Source organism: Lolium rigidum, chromosome 3 (genome assembly GCF_022539505.1).
Source record: "Lolium rigidum isolate FL_2022 chromosome 3, APGP_CSIRO_Lrig_0.1, whole genome shotgun sequence".
NCBI classification, from domain to species: Eukaryota; Viridiplantae; Streptophyta; class Magnoliopsida; order Poales; family Poaceae; genus Lolium; species Lolium rigidum.
Window position 1 is genome coordinate 35,110,098 of NC_061510.1, and position 19,345 is coordinate 35,129,442.

Genomic DNA, 19,345 nt, shown 5'->3' on the forward strand with positions numbered 1-19,345 from the left:
AAGACATTCCTACTGCATATCCTCGTGTTTCATCCACCTAGGTGCCCCCCCCCGAGCCGATTCTGTCAAGAAAATTGATGGTATCGGCTCTTCAGGTATCCCCTGTCGGATTAAATGCTGAACCCAGGCAGAATGGATGGTGAGGGTAATTTTGGCCGATTGCTGGAATCGGCCTCCACGTTGCTTGCTCGATGAAGGTTTTGTAATGTTCCTCCATAAATTTTTTGGGGCCGATCACAAGGATCAGCCTCGCCACGTTTGCCCATTGATTTGCTCCAGCTACACGGTTAGGCCAGTGGATAGAACCAGCCCAATCTCTGATTTTATCATGTTGGCGCGCTTGTTGTCGTCCACCTCGAGTGCGTCGTGTAACCGTGGAGCACTAAGCTTCGTCGGAAGGACGAGCACCATGTTTGTGCCAGCCGATGTTTCATCATCGGCTTTCTTTTGCTTGGGGCGCCATTCCATTTTCCGTGGACGACCCTCTTCATCCAGGGTTCGCTGAACTTTCGCAGCCAGATCAGGTCGTGCCTTCCTCAGTGTATGCAAGTATAGCCTTTCGGCTTCCTCCAGGCCGCGCAATCGCTGAACCCTGCGTTTTTGGGAACGGCTGAGTCCATCAGGGCACCACCTTGGCCGGTGGTACCTGTCTTCTTCTTCCCCCTCATCCTATGAATCCTCGAGATCTTCTAACCGAGGGGACTCAGCACGTTTGCTTTGTGGCGGGAGAGGCCCTAGGCGCTTGAACACGGACACGTTGGCTGTCTCCTTCTTCTTCTGGTTGCATTCTGGGCAATTGCCGATTGTGGGCAATCGGCTCATTCCTGAATCCCAGCAGTGTCTGAAGAAGGGGCAGTCCCAGTGCCTATCCTCGTCGACTCGCTCCCACAATCGGCTCATTCCTGAATCCCAGCAGTGTCTGAAGAAGGGGCAGTCCCAGTGCCTATCCTCGTCGACTCGCTCCCCCAACTTTTCCTTGGCACGGCGCTCGTGCTCCTCCTCCTCGCGATCATGCCGACGACGTCTTCTGGTTTCTCTAGCCAGACGATCTCTTTCATCATCATCGCCGTATCGCCGGCGTTGGTCATACTGACTCACATACTTGTTGAGGAGGTGATCAGAGAGAGGTCGCTGATATCTTATCTTTTTCACTTCTCCCTCTGTAACGTAGCGCTTGCCGTCTTGGCGGAGCCGATCGCGTGGAGCGGCTTCCTCTGTATCTTTGCTATGAGAGCAGCTGCCCTCATCTCCGTCCTTACCAGAGTGGTGTCCAGGTCCTACCATGTTGATATTGCACGAGAAATCCGGCTGGCACCCTCCATGGTAAGTATACTCCACCATGTTCACGGCGGGGAAGGGGTGTGTGTCGACCTTCATGGCGTATCGGTTGAAAATTAACCGTCCATTTTCTATCGCCATTTGGATCTGCTGCCGCCACACCCTGCGGTCGTTGGTGGTGTGGGTGAACGTGTTATGCCACTTGCGGTATGGCTTTCCGTTCGGCTCTTGCACCGTGGGGATCTTGTGGCCTTCGGGTACCTTTATATGCTTCTCCGTGAGTAAGAGATCAAAAATCTGCTCGGTTTTGGTCACGTCAAAGTCGAACCCTTTTGGAGGGCCTTGTGGCTTCACCCATTTGCAGGACACGGGGCCCGCCGCTCGAGTCCATTCAGCCACCGCTACCTCTCGATCTCCCGCGAGCACCTTCATCCTCGTCCGCCTCAACCAGGGTCACCGCACGCTTGAATTTGTCCTGGTAGACATCCGGGTGGCGCTGCTCATATGCCGACGGCCTCGCACCATGTGCGCCAATGAAGGGTAGTCCGCTTGGGAGGCCACGTCCTTAATCGATGATGAGAGACCCACCACCGCCAACTCGACTTCTTCTTTTTCACTTACATGAGCCGAAAAGCATCGGTTCCTAATGGTCCTGAAGCGGCTGGACGTATTCCGACACCGTCTCCCCGCGCTTCGTCGTACTTGTGCTAGATCGGCAATACCAACCTCGGAAGCCTCCGAGTGATACTGCTCATGGAACTGTTCTTCCAACCGCTTCCAAGTCCGATGGAGTTCGGTGGCGGCGATGTGTACCACCCGAAAGCCGATCCTGTGAGGGACCGTGCGAAGAACCTCACACGCAACTCGTCCGATGCTCGAGATCGTGCCCAGCTGTGCCAAATATCGGCTCACATGCTCGATGGAGCCGGAACCATCCGATCCACTAAACTTTGTGAAGTCCGGGAGCCGATATTTGGGTGGTAGCGGGATCAGTTCGTAGTCGTTGGGGTACGGCTTGGTGTAGCCGAACGTCTTCCTTTTCGGCATCATGCCGAACAGATCTTTCAGGATTGCACAAATCTGATCCGCGGTGATGGCTGAAGGTGTCGAACACTGAAGATTCGCCGGGGTGGCATACTTAGCCAGCCATGCTTGCTTTTCTGGTTCTAAGCCAACCTGCAGGAGCTGGGCTTTGGAGGGTTGTCGGAGTGGCGTACTTAGCTAGCCACGTTTGCTTCACAAGATCGCGCTCCCGACGTTCCTCCTGTTGTCCCGGAGGCCCCTCGCTGTTGCAACCTGGTTCGAGAGTGCCCGAGTATTGCAGTCTGAGTACGTATGCGCACGCGTATCCGTGCGGGATCTCCTTGGGTGCCTCGGGTAGGAATTGGTAGTCACTAGGATCACCACCAATCTTGTAGACGACGTATGCCGATGAGTTCGGCGGTTCCGGTGCTGCCCATGCGAACGGCAGCGGAGGATGGGACCGGAGTGGCATCTCTCCTTTGAAAGTCCCCGAGCTGGTCCCGACGGAGAATACCGGTGGCTCATGATTTTCTCGGACCACGCGCGAGCGACACGCTCCAAAGTGTTCACCGAGGCTCTCGAGTGGCGGTGCGGTGAATGAGCCACCATGTAGTTGATTTCCTCGCCGCAGCGACTCGGTGCGTTCTTCCGACGGGGCGGACAGGTCCACTCCATCGAGTGCGCCTTCGGTGTGAACCCCTTGCACCCGACGCCATGGGAGCGGGTTCGGTGGAATGAGCCGATGAGTTCGGCTTCGAGGGTTGCCTTGATCTCGTCATGTTTCTTCTTGAGCTCATCGAGCGGATCCTCGTACTTGACCGGAGTGCCTTCCGCCATCTCGGATGTAGATGGCGATGTGGTGGATGTCGAAGGTTGTCCCACCGGGCGTGCCGGAATGTGTTGACGTCGAAACCCACCGGCGGGCGAGACGGGCAACACGAGTAGAGCCGGGAACAACTAGGGCTGCGGCCGGCCCCGGTCCCTCGCAGCGACGGCCCGCAAAGCCTCCCGGTCACACGTCCGATGCTATCGCAAGGGCGTGCCACCTGACCTATACACGGTCGTGAAGGTGTTGGATGATGCCTCGCTTAGTTTCTCGCATGGCATACACGTAAACATTAAATACGAGCCTCGATCGGCTCTCGGGTTATCCTGTGAATCGGCTCAAAGAGCCGATCCACCCATGATTCGTACAAGGTGTCCGAATATATGGTGGTCCCGCTTGATCAAGATAAAGCTAATAAGATCTACGACGATTTAGGGTTTTCACCGCATAATCGGATCATCCTACTCACGATTGGGCCTCGCGCTCGCGCACGGTGACCGTAAGCCGATCCTAGACGGGGCCTAAAAACCAACACGAGGTTGATCCCCGGAACATCCTTTCTAGGGCTAGCAAACGTCACCCTACACGCCGCCGGATCCTCCAACCCTTTGTAGGGCCTAACTAATGCGGATATTAAACTAATCCTTGCGAACAAGGAGCAACCGTAACGGATCGGATCTACTAAACTATGATCAAGCGGGGTGCCGCCCCTACACCTAAGATAGGTGTAAGGGCGGCTAGATGCATGAGGGTTGCACTACGACAAGCATATGATACGGAGAACAATGCAAACCCTAACACATCTAAGATAACTACGTTGCTCGCCATCAAAAGGCTTCGGCGACGAGCAACGCATGAACAACAGGATAGGCTTGTGCTGCCTAGATCGCAAGATGCGATCTAGGCAGCATGGTGCTTACCGGAGAAACCCTCGAGATGAAGGAGTTGGCGATGCGCCGAGAATTGTTTGTGTTGAACGTTGGTTGTTGTTTATTCCATAAACCCTAGATACATATTTATAGTCCAAAGGACTTTTCTAACGTGGGAATAATCCCCACCGTGTACGACATAAACTCTAACTTTTAATCTATGATGCAATCTACTATAATTAAAGATACACGGGCAATCTAGCCCAAATCCTTCGTGCAAGGCCGCTTCAGAGATCTTCCACATGTAATCTTCCAAGCCCATCTCCCTTACGGTCCACCTCCTGATCTGGCCAAGATCTGGTGATAACAGGTTCAAAGCGACGAGGGCACTCCGACGGTTGCCCTTCCCGGCGACACCGTCGCTATGCACGCGGTGGGTGAAGGCGACCATGGGCTCGCCACTGGGAAAATTGGCCTCCCCAGGCCAAAAAAAATACATCCATCAGGCGCTAAATAGCGCCGGATTTCGGCCTGGGGAGCCCCAACGGCTGGGGATGCTCTCAGGCCTTTAGTATGGATTTCTGCCTAACTGAAGAGGGCACACAAGATCATCAGAGTTTAAGCAGGTTTTATAAGTTCAGAGCACCAATATTATCATCCAATCAACCTTGATCTCGACACAAACATAATTGCAACATCCGAAGGAGATTATATGTAACAGCGACTCATCAGTTCGTTCATTCAAATTCAACCACTAACTTTAAGGTCAAATCCAACAGAGATTCAGCACGGAGTACTTAAGAATACCAATATATATGGGTGCCTTCAGCCTTAAGCAACCACCAACCCAGCTCTCATCATCCTGTTCACTGAAACTGGAAACCCTACAGAAATACCTTACCACTTCCAAAAACGGTGATCGGAGTAAATCTGCACCGGGCGCAATAGCCAGGCAGATACTTCAATTGTTCACTGTCATTTGTTACACCAGGCATGCAATAGCCACGGCTACTCTCGTTCGCATGGCCTCCACACCGTGCCAGTAGGCTCATCCATTAGGGCAATGCCTTTGCTGGCAAGGTCCTTCCTGATCTGGTCTGACACAGCGAACTGCTTGTTATTCCTTGCGGCGAGTCTCTGCTCAATCTGCTCATGCAGCCATTCCTCGGTCAGCCCTGCCCGCTTCAGCGCTTTCACCTTCAGTTGCTCCAGTACCTGTTGGATTGAAATTTGCTCATGTTGAGTGCAGTTTCATCATAAGATGAAAAAAAGAAATCTTCTCTAGATAGTGTGGCTTTATTAGTACCTCTGCCAAAGGTGATGACTGTGGCATCAGACCGAGGATGGACAGTTTGTTTTTAACCTCAGCACTCAGTGCAGCCAAAGCTTGAATGTGGTCTTGTGGCTGTTTCTGTGGTTTCTGTTGCTTCTGCTGCTGCTTCTTCTGCTGTTGTTGCTTCTTCTTTTGCTGTTCCAGTTTTTGCTGCAACTTCTGAACGTGGAAAATGTGTTTGAATCAGCTAATATGAATTGGGAACGGATATACTCCAGGATTAGTCGCATCAAAACCTTGAAAATAAGCAGCATTGACATACCTTCAGATCATTCAAATTGCTGTTTATTGCCTTCAGCAGCTCCATGAAGCCATCCAGAACATCTGTGGTTCGAAGATCGTCTGACATGCATTCCAAAAAGGCTTTATGGTGGTTGTCGACCAGTTTTTGCTCCTCAGCTGGGACCGGGACTGATGTATTCTCTTCACGATACAGAGACACAGTTTCATCGCAGTCATATAAGGTCTGCACAAAACATATACCAAGTGAGATATTATTACTACGAAAGATAGCCAAAGATCGCAAGGTCAGGTTCAGAATCCTATTGCTGAAGCAAAAGTATGTTAAATTTCGATTTGAAACAAAAAAAAATCATAAATATTGAAGTCTAAGCAAATCACCTGATAAATGTAGTATACACGATTAGATGCAATCTCAAGTGCTTTATCGGAATGATTCACATCAGATTTATAATGTGTGCGCATAAGGAAAAATCTCAAAGCCAAAGGATGGTACAGAGTAATAACCTGAAAAGAAGAAATATGTTTAGACACGTCAGGACATACCATAAAAGTATAAATGATATATTTTTTTTAAAGTCAGACATCATCCCCTTACGTCTCTGATCGTGAAGAAGTTATTAATTGATTTCGACATTTTCTGATCATCGATGTTAATAAAGCCATTATGCATCCAGCATTTGACCTCACTTTCTGGATAAGCTGCTCGGCTTTGTGCAAGCTCATTCTCATGATGAGGGAATATCAGATCTTGCCCTCCACCATGGATATCAAATACATGTCCTAAATAGTGAGCACTCATTGCGCTGCATTCAATATGCCATCCTGGTCTTCCAGCGCCCCAAGGGCTCTCCCAGGAAGGCTCACCCTCCTTAGCAGCCTGGACATGATAATAAGAATAAGAAGAAAGTGGTGGTGTGCAAGAGTAAACTGTTCACTGCGATGCATCAAACTTACCTTCCATAGTGCAAAGTCTGGATCATCCCGCTTTCTTGGATCAACAGCAACGCGCGAACCAGCACGATTTTGATCCAGCTTCCTACCGGATAAACTGAGATATTCAGGAAAACTAGCGACTGAAAAGTAAACATCGCCGTCTACAACATAGCCATGGCCATTCTTGATTATCTGTTCACATACACAAAGTCAGTAGAGTTTTAACAAGTGAATAGTGCGAGAGATAAAATACAATTATCATGTGCAGCATGTTACACATGATTGACACTACTGGCAGGTGAAATTAAGACTGTGTTTAGTTATACTTAAATCTGAATGGTGACAAACAAATACATCAGTGTTACTTTGTTTTATAGAGCAACAAGCAGCTGGAAAAGTATATCATGACAATAATAAGTAACAGAAACATGGAACAGTAACACAGCTGAGTTGGTAGCATTGGAGATGATTCTGAACAGTAACAGAGAAATCAAAAATACCTCGGTGATTAACTCTATAATATGTTCAATGTGATCTGTTACACGAGGCTCTTCATTAGGAGGCAGGCACTGCAGCTCAGCCACGTCAGCAAGAAACTCATTAATAAACCGACTGCTCAAGCTGGTTACGGTTTCACCATTCTGATTCGCCCGTTTGATAATCTGCAAAACCGTAGCAAGTTGTGGAATCATTACAACACTACAAGCTAAGGAAATAAGTTCATATGAGAAAAATATTCAGAAGAGAGGTTCATTTTGAGAAATTAATAATATGTTGCATGATGATGAGAGTGAAGTGTTGATCTAAAGTGGAAACATAAAAATGGCAGCAACACACCAGCCCAACTATAGGATCTGCCCCATGAATCATGCGCTCATGGCCACGAGATTGCTGATAGTCAGGGCTGATGGCAGGTATGGTCTCTGGCAAAAAATGGCTCATTGCTTACTGAGCTTTGTTCGAAAGTAATAACCAATTAACTACGGATTGTTCTGTAGTTCAGAACCAAGTTCCAATCGAGCTAACAACATCAGTCAGAGCATAATTGTGTTTTCTTAAAATCAACTCATTTTGAATTTGAGTATAATTCAAGGCTTTTAACTGATCCAACGAGTGTGTTAACAAACTCTCTTTGGCAGTCATTTGGCGATCCCAATAAAAGTATATGTTTAAAAGAAAAGAAAAAAAAGCAAGTCCTTCAGCAAACACAAGCAACAGATAGTAAGTTGAACCATACACATATTAATTCGTAAGCGAGTAGCGCTGATAGACAGGGTTCACTAAAAAAGCACCACATAAACCGTAAGATCTGCTCCCTGAAACAAGCGCCCATGGCCAAGAGAGTGGCGCTGATAGTCAGGGCTGATGGCAACTATGGTCTCGGGAGAATGGTACATATCAAGTCCAGACTATTATTTCGAGCTTTGTTCGGAAGTAAGGCAAATTAACTTCGAATTGTCTTGTAATTCAGACCAATTTCCCATTTACTCAACTACTAAGTGTACATCTAGAGTGCTGCGCATGGATCATTACCTTATCATCGATGTCGGTGAAGTTGCGGACGTATTTGACCTCATACCCCAAGAAGTTGAGATACCTGCATTAGATCAAGGACAAATTAGGAAATGAAGGCACCCAAGGCGCTCCAGCACGAAGCTAAAACCCCCTAATCCCCACTCACTTCAAAGCACCAAATTCAGAATCTAAACGCATCGGGCTACATGCTCTCTCTTTTTTTTGACAGAATCGAGCTACATGCTTACAGCAACTCGATCTCGGGAAATCGCGAACCTACGCAGCGATCGGGCGCCAGATCGGGGCAGGGCGTTACCGGTAGAGCACGTCGAAGGCGACGTAGGCGCGGGCGTGGCCGACGTGGCTGAAGTCGTAGGGCGTGACGCCGCAGACGTACATGCCGACCTTGCCCTCGACCCGCGGCACGAAGAGCTCCTTCTTCTTCGTCTTCGAGTTGAAGAGCTGCAGCGGCGGCGCCGCCGTCGTGGGGGCGGAGACAGAGGGGAGGGCGGCCGCCGCGGGCGTGGGGGCGGTAGGCGAGGGCGCCGCCGCCGTGTCGTCCGCGACGGTGAGGTTGGAGACGAGGGTCGCCATCGCTGGAGCCGGCGCCGACATTGGAGATGAGGGGAACCCTAGAACCCGGGCAGCAAGCAGGGAGCGGGGAAGCACTGGGAAGCGAAGGAACATTTGCGGTGATATCCCTGCCCTTTAATTCGGGGGATTGCTTGCCATTCACTGTAGTATTGCGAATGTTGCAGATAACACCCTGCACTTAATGTTTGGATTTTTATCTCTTCAGAAATTAGCATCGGCCGTTTTTTCTTAAATAAGGCCATTAATTATGGCGCCGGCCCAGATCTGAGGGAGACTGCAAGGTATAGGTGGGGAAGACGAGAGCTGCTGAGAGCTTTTTGTTTTTTTATATACTGTAGCATATATCATCTTCTATTTCATTTCACTAAGCAAATACACGAAGTACATGAACAGTAGGAACAAGTACGACCTCATGCTCATATTTGTATGGGTTCAACTTACTATCTGTTTTTCATTGGAAGTTGGAAGATAATTAATTAAAGATGAATTATTTGAACCTTGCTTGCTGTTTGCAATACCAGCTTGGGTGGGGAAAACAAATGGAACGAATGGAATCAAAATATACACAATGCACAACCATCGAGCAAAGCCTAAACCTTCCAAGGCCTGTTACCTGATAAATATGCGTACTAACAGATCACACACTTTGTTCATATTTTGAAGAGAACGGTTGTAATTCATACACACGCAAATAAGAGTTGATGCAAGCTTCACCAAAATAATAATGATGTAATATGGAAACCGGCATAAAAGAGCTTTCAGTTCTTGATGAATTCATATCTCAATGCTTGCATGACCACAGCATAAAGTATTTTTGAGGTTTTAAATCCTCTTGCCGCAGAACAAAATATGGGACAGCCTCCTCATACGGACAGTGCATAGAGATGAACACAGACTGCAAAAAGGTCTAGCCTAAATGTTTCACATAATCACATTGTTTCGACATTAGTGGGGGAGCAAAGCCTAGAAATCCATCCCGCCCATGCCGCCTCCTCCCATTGCAGGTGCCGCCTTATCTTCCTTGGGGCTCTCAACAATGATAGCTTCCGTGGTGGTCATCAGAGAGGAAACACTGCAGTCAAAAGGAGAAAAAAAATAACCGGTGTCATGGCTCGAAAGAATAATGAATATTCAATATCTATCATTGCTATCCTTCAACATTTGGCTAATCAGACAGAGAGCTTCAAGATATTTCTAGGATAACATTCACTACTTCAATGCAGCTTGACCAATGTTAGTGAGTCAAAGGTATGTGATCATGCAGCAACTGAGATAATTTTTACAAATAAAAATGCAGACAAATACGAGACAGTACCTTGCAGCATCCACCAAGGCTGTTCTGATGACTTTAAGTGGGTCAATGATACCAGCCTTCACCATGTCCACATATTCACCTGGTCGGGGATCAGTGCACACATCCAACATCAGAAACATGAATAAAACCAAGTTAAACAGAACAAAAATGGCTGAACTTTGCACCATACCTTTGGCAGCATCATAGCCTAGGTCGGTGTTATCCTGCTCCAAGAGCTTACCAACAATCACAGCCCCTTCTACACCCGCATTTGTAGCAATGGTGTGCACTGGGGTCTGCAGAAATGTACAGTCATCAGGCAATGCAAGGGACACATGAACCGACTAAAAAGAAGAGAAAACTCACAAACCTTCAAAGCATTTTGAATGATCTGAACACCAATCTTCTGGTCAAAGTTTGCGGTCTCCAACTTATCGAGGTTTCTTGACGCATAGAGAAGGGCAACACCACCACCTACGTACAAACAGATCAGACTTTCTGCCATGATAATTTCCTCATATATGATAAAACACAGAAACTCAACAGCAGAGTTCAAGTATGGTACCTGGTACAATACCCTCCTCTACTGCAGCTTTCGTAGCATTTAGTGCATCCGTCACTCTGTCCTTCTTCTCACCAACCTCTGCTTCACTCGCCCCGCCAATCTAAGATTGAATTCAGGAAAAACAAAAATTGATACCATTAAATTTGGCGCTAGTTTTCTTATAACATACCCATCAAATGCCTAATAATAACCAAAACCTATCTGCTAACTATGTATGTAGTACTTAAATGTGACAATTAAGCAATAGCACAATAGTCTAACATAAACATAACCTTTACAAGATAACAGTTTTTACCTTCAGAACAGCGATACCGCCAGAAAGCTTTGCCAATCGCTCCTGTATCTTTTCCTTATCGTAATCAGAAGTGCTTTGCTCAATTGCAGATCTCAGCTGTTCAAAATAAAATTAACAGTGATAAGCTTGTAACACAATGTTCAGGCTGATAATAAATTAAGTTAATTTAACATGGAACAGACCAGCTCAGCTCTCTCTTCAATAGCCTTCTTATCACCCGCTCCGTCAAGGATGACAGTGTCATCCTTTGATACTGTAACCTGCATGCACATGAACAATTCCCTGAAGCATGAATACTAAGCATCATTTACAACTCAACAGAGCAAACATCTAAGCCTGTATTTACAATTAAGCAGCTTGCTCTAAAATGTACGGACTATCACTCTACACATGGGTCCAGTCAAGTTCTAGAAGTTGTCAAAACACTGGTACACAAGAATCTACTTATATGCCTAAGAACAATGTTCCTCTTATAAGTTGAACAGTGCTATACATATACAACTCTAAAACATAAATTACATAATATTTTGTGCTACAAGAAAAAACATAATTCATCACAAACAGGATCAATTTTACTACCCAGCAAGGTGAACAGTATGTATAATACAAGTCTAAAACGTACAGTACATAATATTTAGTGCTACAAGAAATAAACATAATTTGTCACAAACATGGTAAAATTTACTTCCCAGCAAGCTGATATTTGTTATTGTATTGAATGACTTGGATGGTAAGATCCAAAACATAATGTACAGTCCAACAGCTGTAAAATGTCTTACCTTCTTGCAGGTACCCAGCATGTTAGGCTCAAATTTCTCAAGGTTCATTCCAAGTTCTTCAGATATGACCTGATCGCAGGAAAATGCGAAATTCAATAAAAATGGATGCCAGGATTTGCTAACTGTAAAACAGGCAATACTAAAATTGACGTCATGATTAGAGTATGACTTACTTCTCCACCTGTAAGGATAGCAAGGTCCTGTAGGCTGGATTTCCTGTTCTCTCCAAAACCAGGAGCTTTGACCGCACAGAGCTACATTTCATGTCCAGTAAGATGGATAAATTCTATATATGAGTACCCACTAAACAAATGGAGAGTAAGACTGACCTTAAGGCCTGCACGAATCTTGTTGAGAATCAACATACCCAATGCTTCACTTTCTATATCTTCTGCAACAATAAGCAGAGGCTTTTGCTTCTGTTTGAGAGAAAATATGGGACATTAGTTTGTTTGCAATATAAGACGACCATAGAAAATCAGAAACAGAAACAGAAATGCAAGCAAACAAATACCTGGTGGGAGTACTCCAACACCTTGATCAGAGCTTGAAGGTTGGATACCTTCTTATCATATATCAAGATTATGGGATCATCTAGTTCCTGTAAGAGACAAACGTGAATATACAATCAAAATAATTTTAAGGCCAACAGTACATTTAACACTAAGAAAGCAAAAAAAAAAAATACTTACACATTTCTGGGTCTTCTGGTTGGTAATGAAGTATGGGGAGATGTAACCTCTGTCAAGCTTCATGCCTTCCACAACTTCAAGCTCGTTGTATAGTGTGTTACCATCCTATAAAATGTTTGACGAGGAATTTCAAAATATAAGTTTATAGTAAGAAAATGATATAAGTTTATATTCATGAAACGTTAATATGAACCCAAGTGAGCATGTGGAAGGAAAAAAAATTGAGCTGCAAATTATGCAATGGCTGTATTGGCGTTATTTGAAGCTTTGACTTACCGCAATGGTGATAACTCCCTCTTTACCAACCTTCTCCATAGCTTTTGCAATCAGCTCACCGATTTCCCTCTCACCATTAGCAGAAATAGTACCCACCTTTTTAAAAGGGTAATGAATAAATAATAGTGTGTGTGTGCCGAATAGGATAACCAAAACATACAAGAAAGACTTCTGACTGATAGCAGATCTAGAGTTACCTGTGCTATTTCCTCAGATGTATTGATCATTCTGGCCATGCCCTTTAGGTTTGTAACCACAGAATCAACAGCCATTGAGATACCACGTCTCAGATCCATTGCATTCATTCCAGCCGCAACGGACTTACAACCCTCAGTGAATATTGCCCTTGTCAGAACTGTGGCACATGTTGTACCTGCAAGTTTTTGAACATCAGCACAGCTGCACAGCGCCCTTAAATGAGACCAATGAACAATTCCAACAAAAAACTAGGAAGAACTGAATGGTGAGAAATATATAACATGATGACTAGATAAGTTTGTAAAAGTCTGTTAAATAGTGCAGTTATCAAGTTATCAAGGAATAACAACTCAGAATTTACGAAAAAATCAATCAAAACCAAGTCCATAACAAATGTGATATTATGGCTTCCGACAAAAGAAAATATGAGCAACATGGAGAACAGATTGACAGAAAGCAGAGACATTAAAGGAAAATCTTCCACAATTCATTGTTTCTACTGGTTTTTTTTTATTACGCTACGCTCAGCTCAATAATACTGTTATTATAAGTGTTAAGGTGGCAAGTCCATACAAATGTATCTGCATGATGACAAGCTTGAAGGGCATTATTAATAGTGCAGAACTAAGTCATACCATCCCCAGCAGTATCATTAGTCGCATTAGCAACCTGCTTCACAAGACTCGCACCAACATTCTTAACCCTGTCGCTGAACTCAATGCTCTTGGCAACAGTCACTCCATCCTTTGTAACTTTGGGAGCACCAAAGCTTTGCTCAATAATGACAGTGCGCCCCTGTAACACAAGTATGTACTAGTTCAGCATTGTTTGGCATAATAAAAACTCAATATCTACCACGAAAACCAACCCCAAAAAAAAAATATCACAAGCCAAGATTTACATAACTACTGAAGGCATCCGATGAATCATTACTTAAATGGCCTTAGTGACAGGACTTGCTTTTGAAATTTTCAACTAAATTTCATGCACAAAACATCTACCATGGCTTAAAGGCAAGATTGTGCCTATTACTTGTACTCATATGCTTATGGCAGAAACATGTACGTATACGTTTGGGATTGGCTAATATCCTAATTCATACATCTGATAGCAACCTAGTGTGAGACGCACCAACAGCCATAATCTTATACGTCTAGAGCAATCAGAATCTCAGATCACGAACTCTGCACATGGATAACGCACGAGAAAAGCCATATACCTTAGGACCCATGGTCAGCTTAACCGCATCAGCCAACTCCTCAACACCCCGGAGCATCTGGGCCCGGGCCTCGACGCCGAACCTGATGTCCTTGGCAGCATAGTTCCTGCTCCAGGCGAGCCTGCTCCCGACCTGCGCAGCATCATCACAAGCAAAGCACATCACCTCGCGAGGTCAACTTAAATCAGAGCCCACATTGCCCCGAAGCAGGGGACGAGGACGAATCTATCTATCAGATCAAAAACATTTCCGGCCAGCGATCGGTAACACAGTAGCTATTCGCAGAAAACCCTGCTCACCTGGCGAGCGCCGGCCCCGGCTTGCCTGCGCAGAGCAGAGCACACATTGTCAGCGACTCGGTTCAATCAAGCGAACAAAAACGCCCACCGAGCGCGGCGGCGCGGGGGTGAGGTAGAGAGAGGGAGCGGCGAGGAGGAGGCGGAGCGGAGGACTCACCGGGCCTTGGAGGCGAGGCTGGCGGCGGCGCGGTACATGCCGTGGGAAGGTGAATGGCGTTGGATCTCGCGGGTGGTTTCTGAGTGGTGAGCGAGAGAGAGGAGGCGGCGAGCCGCGGCGGGTGAAAAAGGGCTGAGCAACTTGGGGAGGGGGAAAGAACTTGGAGCGGCTAGCTGCCTCTAGAAGGATCCAGCGAGGGGTTTAGGGTTTAGCCGCCCGCTCGCGCTCGTGGGCCGCAACGTGGGCCGAGCAGCGCGGCCCAACTAGGTCCAGCGGGCTTGTCAGAGGGCGGGCCCCGCACGCGAACGCCCTTTCTTGCGGAAGGGGGATCTCCGATCTCCGCACCGGAACTCCACCTCCTGCCCCCACCACCGGCCGGCGAGGTCCCCCTCCCTTCGCCGCCTCCCCCCGCTCGCCGTCGACCGTGGTGGTCCGCGATCCGACGCCATGGGGTTCCTCGAGGACTTCCAGGCCAGTGAGTGTCCCTTCCCTCCCTCCCCACGCCGCTAACGCTAACCCTCGCTTCTAGGGCACAGGCTTCGCGAGCCCGCCATTCGAATCACGCCGCGTTTCGTACTTAGGCGTGGATTAGTCCGTGATTCCGGGATGTTGCTGCCGATTACGCACCCCTGGTCCGATGCTTCTCACGTGCTAACTGAAGCGCCTAAGCTAACTGAACTGCATTTTTCTTGCTATAAGTGTAATAGCTGGTATATAACTGCTCGGCGTGCCTCCTTGAAGAATTACTTAATAATTTCTTGACGTGTCATAAACTGACTCGAAACACCTTGTTCATGCTGGTATCCAGTGCCCATGCTGGTTATGTAGATGGGAGATAACTCGCTGGGGAGTTGGCCTTACATGTGTAGTCCTACCTTTTGTACCATGTGTACTTTGTACTAGCATACTACTAGCTCTCGACAAAAATTCTTCTTGTCGGCACTCGCATGTTTCCTTGCGCATACAGATTAATTGGAACCTAGAATACATATATGGTTGCATTGTTGGACATGGGAGAATGAGTGCTTTCCAACCAAAGACAGAAGTTTCTAGTATCACATTTTCTTGAGTCAGCTTACTCCTCAAATGGTAACTTCATCGCTGAGATGCAGTTGCGCACCTCAACGCGTGCATAAATGTAACATCCTATTTGATTCTTGCCAGGTGTTGAAACATTGCCGGCTATGCTGCACAAGAATTATTCGTTGATGCGGGAGCTTGATAGAAGCTTGCAAGGTACGCAGAGCTCTCAATGCCACATTGTATTGTGCCACCATGAACTGATCCAACAACCAACCCGCTCTTTTTATCTTCTGTTATAGAACTGCATCGCGATGTGAATAGACAACTAAGTTTGGGCACAGTGGAGGGCTAGTTAGAGTCACTGATGCATCTTAAGGTTAATTACATTGTTTTATGTCTAGCTTGTGCATGCAAATGATCCATTTTCGTTGGTAATTTTATGTTTGTTCGAAGGAACACCAGTGTACTGCTTTTTTTTTCTGACTACTGTTGAGCACTATTACCTCTGTCCCCAAATATAAGCCTTTTTAGAAAGCTAGTTGAGCTTTCTAAAAAGGATTATGTTTTGAAACGGATGTAGTACTTATTTTCAAACAAATAGGCCTATGCAACAATTTTAGTAGTATTACTTGCAGGATTGTGGACAATTCTGCGAGACAGCATTTAGTAATTGGAAGACAATTATATACATCTTGACTTGATTAAGATCCACTTTTCTAAACTTGACGAACATTAGTTATGTTACCTTGGCTGAGTCATGGCATGTTTAACCTGCAATCGTAGGAAATACCTTGCCAACTCGATATATATTATGTTGTCCAGGCTTGGCAGTAAGCTTACTATTTGCTGTATCTGCTCTTTCTTAGATTTCTTTTAGGAAACGTGCAGACAACTATAAAATTTGACTTCTAATATGTACATAGTATTTGGATTTGCCATGCCTGGGTATTACTTAAGAGGTCATAAAAATATATTTTCATCTCGTCATTACATATTAATTAAACAAATTCTTCAAACACCCAAATGGAGAAGTTAATCGTCAAAGGTGTGGAGACTGTGTTGATGTCTAAGCAAAAAAAGAGTAGCGCTAGTATGTATTTCCAAAAGTGTAATGTGAGCTAGCTTGATTTCTCTGACTGACCTTAGCCCCACTTTGTGCTTCTGGTTAGGTGTGCAACTGGAAAATGAGCAGCGCTGTCAACAAGAAATAGAGGACATTAAGCATGGACTTGAATCTGGAAGTATTACATTTGAGCCAGCAAAACTTAAATTTTCTGATGAAGCTGTTGAGGAGCAGAAACATTGTGTTAGAATTGCTGATGAGAAGGTGGCTTTAGCCACACAAACTTATGACCTGGTAAAAGTCTCTTAGTTACATTCGTCCTTCTCTATTTTGATTGGGGGAGGGGAGTAGATAAAGAGAATTGATTATGTGAAAGAAAGAATAGGATAAGGCCGTAAGAGACTGGAAATACTACCATCAATTTTTATATCACTCCTTCTTTTTCTTAAAAGGAAAAATATCGATTTGTGGTAGTAGTATTGTTTTCTCCACCCAACTGGAAATAAAATGTCACTTTTTATGTCAGTATCATATTCATTCATGTTGTTACCTTTCCTTTGTCCAAGCTGAACATATCTGCCATCTTATTTACAATGAGGCTTTACGTTCAAAGTAACAGAATGTTTCAATTAGATTTGTCCAGAAATTTACTTGTGTAGTTTATGTCTTGCTAGGTTGTACTGCGTAAGCATGTCTTGTGACATTGCTGAGTGTTCCTGAATTGTGAATATGCGGGATTTTGATTGGTGCTGATTTAGATACGTGATATAGGTTGATGCTCATATCCAACAGCTCGACCAGTACATGAGGAAGCTTGAGGAACATCGGCAAGGTACTGAAAGTAGCAATTGCATGACGCTGCAGTTTCATAACATAAATTTTCTTACTGAGAACTTGTCCGTGTTTTTGGTGAGCAGAAAAGGAGGCAGCAGCTGCAGCCGCGGCTGTGGCAGATACAGTTGTAGCAGCTACTTCAGCTGCTCCTGCTAGTGCCGGTACCTCAAGGTTCGCAGCTGCCGACCCAGCTCCAAAAAGTGGAAGAGCTGGCGAAAGAGGCAGAGGAGGGCGAAAGAAGTATGTTTTCTGTCTGAATAGGATTAAGCCATATAAGGCATTCGTGTTTTCTCACTGTAACATCGCAACTCTCGTTTTTTGCAGGGCCAAAGTACCCACGGAGCCACCACCTATAGATTTAGAGTTGCCCGTCGACCCTAATGAGCCGACATACTGCTTCTGCAACCAAGTCAGCTATGGCGAGATGGTCGCGTGCGACAACCCTGAGGTAAGTATCGTTCTCCTCTTTAGTATGTGTTCTTCTTGAGCGCCGTCAGTCTTGCCTCTGCTTGGTTTTCTGATCCTGCTGGTGTTTTTTGCTTTGCAGTGCAAGATCGAGTGGTTCCACTTTGGGTGCGTAGGCGTGAAGGAGCAGCCCAAGGGGAAGTGGTACTGCGGGAGCTGCATCTCGTACCAAAAGAAGCGGAAAGGCAAGTGAGATACATGTATGGTCTTGGTGCTAGGAGGTGGTAAGCGCATGGTTGCCCGTGGTGATCGTTGGATACCATTGTGCCGAGCGAAGAACATGTTGCTGTTGGCCTGTGGTTTGGTTGGGAAGCAAACTGATGTAGCAAGAGTGATCATGTACATGCTGTAACATTACTGAGGAGTACCCATGCCGTAGATATGTGGCCCCTGTTTGGGACTTTGGGGATTTCTCTGTTGGTGAAGGGAAATGAACTGATCACCGAGATTTCTGCAGTCTTTTCATGTACCTGGTTATAGGCTGTAGAGCTAGCATTGTCCGTTGTGCAAAGCCGGCGATGTGTAGGCGTGGAACCAAAGGATCTATACATTCTGAAGAGTTTCATTTCCAGTCGTGTGCAGACTGTAGTTGCGTTTGACTGTCACTACCAGCGATATCATGAAGCCTATTTTGTAGCGCGGGCTTGTGTCGATTCACGTGGATTGAAGTAGCATTGCAACGGCGCACGACTAGGTGTAAGCAACGGTGTAGCTGACACAGCCACGCTGTCCAACACAGAGACGAGGCGTGGGCAATAATGGCCTTGGAAAGCTCAGCGTTTGTTTACGCCGTCTTGGCCAAAGATCAACGGGAGCCAGGCCAGCCACGCCAAAAGGCTGTCACGGTACTATTACCCCTTCACTCTCAGTTTTTGCCCCAGTGCGGGCTCCGCCGCTCCGGCTTCCCATGAAAAAGTACTCCTTTTCCGGTTCATATTGAAGTCAATTAATATGGATCGGAGTAGCTCTGCTGCCACTGCTCCCCTTCTTCTACTCGGCGTTTTGAATTATTTTTGAAGACAAGTGAAGATTGACAGGTGCTCTTGAACGTCGGCGTCGAAGGCGTCTTCTAAACCAGCGGAGGCGTCAGAAGCAAGAACCACGAGCGGCAACAATCAAATGACCAAACATCTTCCGTGTGTTTTGGGTGCGAGGAGTAGCCACCTTGTTTGCGGCCGAGTCGAGGGGGTGGGTTGTGGAATCTGACGCAAACGAACTACCTCGTCGAAATGGATGGCGAAATAGGGGGCGGCGGGAGGGGCAGAAGGGGAGGTGCATTGTGAGAGAGGGGTGTGAGGGGTGGCATAGACTAATTGCATCAGCTAGGATGCTGGCAGTTGGTACCCACCCTGCTTTCACCAACATCGAGGATTCGAGGGACATGTCTTCCGTCTAAGTCACCAAGAAGGTACCCTATGTACCATCTATAGCGGGGACAACCTCAAGGCACCAAACACACTATTGAGTCGTGCTAGACCCAAAAATCAGTTCTCCCGTGCGCTGGTAGTCTCTTTGTGTTATGGTTTAGGAACAGACCGAAGATGCTTTCGGAGTTTGTTTCCGCCGTCTCGG

At 46.3% G+C, this 19,345-nt stretch overlaps 3 protein-coding genes across 3 annotated transcripts; 1 reads left to right on the forward strand and 2 right to left on the reverse strand.

Moving 5' to 3' along the window:
- Positions 1-4,607: 4,607 nt before the first annotated feature.
- Positions 4,608-8,684, reverse strand: LOC124701420 (cysteine--tRNA ligase CPS1, chloroplastic/mitochondrial-like). The gene is made up of 9 exons (XM_047233467.1): positions 8,337-8,684; positions 8,039-8,102; positions 7,006-7,167; positions 6,527-6,697; positions 6,168-6,449; positions 5,951-6,076; positions 5,592-5,795; positions 5,303-5,488; positions 4,608-5,211 (listed from the first exon to the last, which is right to left on the reverse strand). Exons 1-9 carry the CDS (start codon positions 8,633-8,635, stop codon positions 5,005-5,007), a joined length of 1,701 nt encoding a protein of 566 aa, XP_047089423.1. The 5' UTR covers positions 8,636-8,684; the 3' UTR covers positions 4,608-5,004.
- A 639-nt stretch (positions 8,685-9,323) lies between these two features.
- LOC124695560 (chaperonin CPN60-1, mitochondrial-like) lies at positions 9,324-14,249 on the reverse strand. Its single transcript, XM_047228391.1, has 17 exons — positions 14,232-14,249; positions 13,933-14,064; positions 13,349-13,508; positions 12,713-12,888; positions 12,516-12,611; positions 12,240-12,344; positions 12,062-12,148; positions 11,877-11,966; positions 11,721-11,801; positions 11,548-11,616; positions 10,951-11,028; positions 10,769-10,864; positions 10,474-10,573; positions 10,279-10,382; positions 10,099-10,204; positions 9,930-10,008; positions 9,324-9,686 (listed from the first exon to the last, which is right to left on the reverse strand). Exons 2-17 carry the CDS (start codon positions 13,987-13,989, stop codon positions 9,578-9,580), a joined length of 1,593 nt encoding a protein of 530 aa, XP_047084347.1. The 5' UTR covers positions 13,990-14,064; positions 14,232-14,249; the 3' UTR covers positions 9,324-9,577.
- Positions 14,250-14,781: 532 nt separating this feature from the next.
- On the forward strand, positions 14,782-18,344 carry LOC124695561 (PHD finger protein ING1-like). Its single transcript, XM_047228392.1, has 7 exons — positions 14,782-14,863; positions 15,553-15,624; positions 16,581-16,768; positions 17,246-17,306; positions 17,392-17,548; positions 17,633-17,756; positions 17,856-18,344. The coding sequence occupies exons 1-7, from the start codon at positions 14,836-14,838 to the stop codon at positions 17,964-17,966; spliced, it is 741 nt and encodes a 246-aa protein (XP_047084348.1). The 5' UTR covers positions 14,782-14,835; the 3' UTR covers positions 17,967-18,344.
- The last annotated feature ends 1,001 nt before the right edge of the window (positions 18,345-19,345 follow it).